At 46.1% G+C, this 2,500-nt stretch overlaps 1 protein-coding gene across 2 annotated transcripts in view; it reads right to left on the bottom strand.

Moving 5' to 3' along the window:
* Window positions 1–2,500, bottom strand: part of LOC133558866 (synuclein-like) — a 7,615-nt gene that overhangs the window by 4,430 nt on the left and 685 nt on the right. The window contains exons 1-2 of one of the 2 annotated variants that reach the window (XM_061909992.1): window positions 493–587; window positions 222–441 (exon numbers count right to left, since the gene is read on the bottom strand). In XM_061909992.1, the coding sequence (XP_061765976.1) occupies window positions 222–342 (121 nt within the window). In that variant the 5' untranslated portion in view covers window positions 343–441; window positions 493–587. Of the gene's footprint in view, window positions 1–221; window positions 595–2,500 lie in introns of those variants that run through there. The other variant, XM_061909991.1, reaches the window with a different exon arrangement.

Here is a 2,500-nt window from a genome sequence, read left to right as displayed (position 1 = left end):
ACATGAATTTTCAATAATTCTAGCAAATGTTTTTTGTTCCTCGTCATCATCATCATCATCATTTCTGCCAACTCACAGTTGACATGAACTTCCTGTTTCCTGCGAGCACCTCCTCCTGCTGACATCACGCCACAAAGTATCCTCTCACTCAAGTGATGATGACTATTGTTATGATCATGATTGTTATGATTATCATTATGATTGACATGTCATCCTCTCACCGACAAACATGACGCCCTCCTTGGTCTTGACGGCCGCCTCCTCCACGCCAGCCTTGGTCTTCTCTGCCGCCGCCACCACGCCACCCTTGGCCATGGAGAAACCTTTCTTCAGGGCGTCCATGATGCTAACAAATACTAATACTTCTACTTCTACTAGTACTACTACTGCTTCTAGTACTACTACTTCTTGTACTACTACTGCTTCTACTAGTACTACTACCTCTAGTACTACTACTTCTTGTACTACTACTGCTTCTACTAGTACTACTACCTCTAGTACTACTTCTAGTACTTGTGCTGTTGCTGCTGCTGCAGATGATGATGATGATGATGATGATGCTTCCACTGTCTGTCTTCTTCTGAGCTGCACTTCCTGCTCATGGAGGGGCGAGAGAGAGAGAAATAGGGAAGAGAGAGAGAGAGAGAGAGAGAGAGAGAGGAGAAAGAGAGAGAGAGAGAGAGAGAGAGCAAAATAGGGAGGAGAAAGAGACAGAGAGAGAGAGAGAGAGAGGAGAAAGAGAGAGAGAGAGAGAGAGAGAGCAAAATAGGGAGGAGAAAGAGACAGAGAGAGAGAGAGAGAGAGAGAGGAGAAAGAGAAAGAGAGAGAGAGAGCAAAATAGGGAGGAGAAAGAGAGAGAGAGACAGAGAGAGAAAGGGAGAGGGAGAGAGAGAGCATTAAGAAAAAAACATATATTTTCATTCCTGTTTCTATGATCAAAATCAATCAGAATTTATGTCACATGACTTTCAGCTCAAAGTCAATTTTGGATAAAGCAATGACAAGCGTGACCACGCCCCTTTTAGGGCGGCACGCCTCACGTTACTTTTCCCAAAACACAACAATGTTTATGTCGACTATTTAATAATCATATCTTGTGTTGATGGTATTGGACAGTGCAGGTGTAGAAGAGTAAAGAACAACCAAGTGGAAGATACTAGAACTACTAAAATGGCCGCCATGATGGCAGTTGGGAGGCGTGGTCTTCCTGAGCAGAACTTGACTGTGACTCAGCAAACTCACCTGTGATTGGCTGCCTGACGACAACATGAGTGCTGCACACACACACACACACACACACACGCACGCACGCACGCACGCACGCACGCACGCACGCACGCACGCACGCACGCACGCACGCACGCACGCACGCACACACACACACACACACACACACACACACACACACACACACACACACACACACACACACACACACACACACACACACACACACACACACACACTTCAGAGAAAAAAATGACTGGCCCGTCTTCAGAGAAGATGACTAAGATGAAAGTTGAAGTTCAACAATCGTGTTGACTTGTTTTAATCCAAATACCAGAAGAAAGTACCTAAGTGGTCATCAGTTGTCATACCCCAGTCGGTAGTTCCACGTGTTGCCCTCCTGAACTTCTGGGACACCTCTTTGGTTTTACTCGACTTTCTTTTCTCACATGTCAATGCTGTAAGTTTTTGGCATTTCTTCAGTTCCTGTAAGTTTCTGATCCGTCTCCAGTCCATGAAAGTTCTTGGGTTGTCTTCAGTTAATGTACATTCTTGGGCTGTCTCCAGTCCATGAAAGTTCTTGGGTTGTCTTCAGTTAATGTACATTCTTGGGCTGTCTCCAGTCCATGAAAGTTCTTGGGTTGTCTTCAGGTTATGTAAGTTTTTGGGCTGTCTCCAGTTCATGAAAGTTCTTGGGTTGTCTTCAGTTCATGTAAGTTCTTGGGCTGTCTTCAGTTCCTGTAAGTTCTTGGGCTGTCTTGCATGAACTGCATATTTGAGATCTCCCCAGAGTTGCTCAATGACATTGAGATCAGAAGATTGAGATGAACACTCTAGAACTTTCACTGTGTTCTGCTGTAGCCAAAGACAAGTGGACTCTGCCTCGGGTTCCATGTTGGAATGTCCAAAAAGGTCCCAAGTGCAGCTTCTGGGCTGAGGAGTGCAAACTTCCTAACATGCTGCGTCCATCTTGCATCAGATTGGACCTAAGTTCCTGTGCTTCTGTGGGCTCACACGTCTCCACAACAATTGGACCTAGGTTCCTGTGCTTCTGTGGGCTCACACGTCTCCACAACAATTGGACCTAAGTTCCTGTGCTTCTGTGGGCTCACACGTCTCCACAACAATTGGACCTAGGTTCCTGTGCTTCTGTGGGCTCACACGTCTCCACAACAATTGGACCTAGGTTCCTGTGCTTCTGTGGGCTCACACGTCTCCACAACAATTGGACCTAGGTTCCTGTGCTTCTGTGGGCTCACACGTCTCCACAACA

Source organism: Nerophis ophidion, linkage group LG09 (assembly GCF_033978795.1).
Source record: "Nerophis ophidion isolate RoL-2023_Sa linkage group LG09, RoL_Noph_v1.0, whole genome shotgun sequence".
NCBI classification, from domain to species: domain Eukaryota; kingdom Metazoa; phylum Chordata; class Actinopteri; order Syngnathiformes; family Syngnathidae; genus Nerophis; species Nerophis ophidion.
This window is presented reverse-complemented; position numbering and strand designations above follow the sequence as displayed.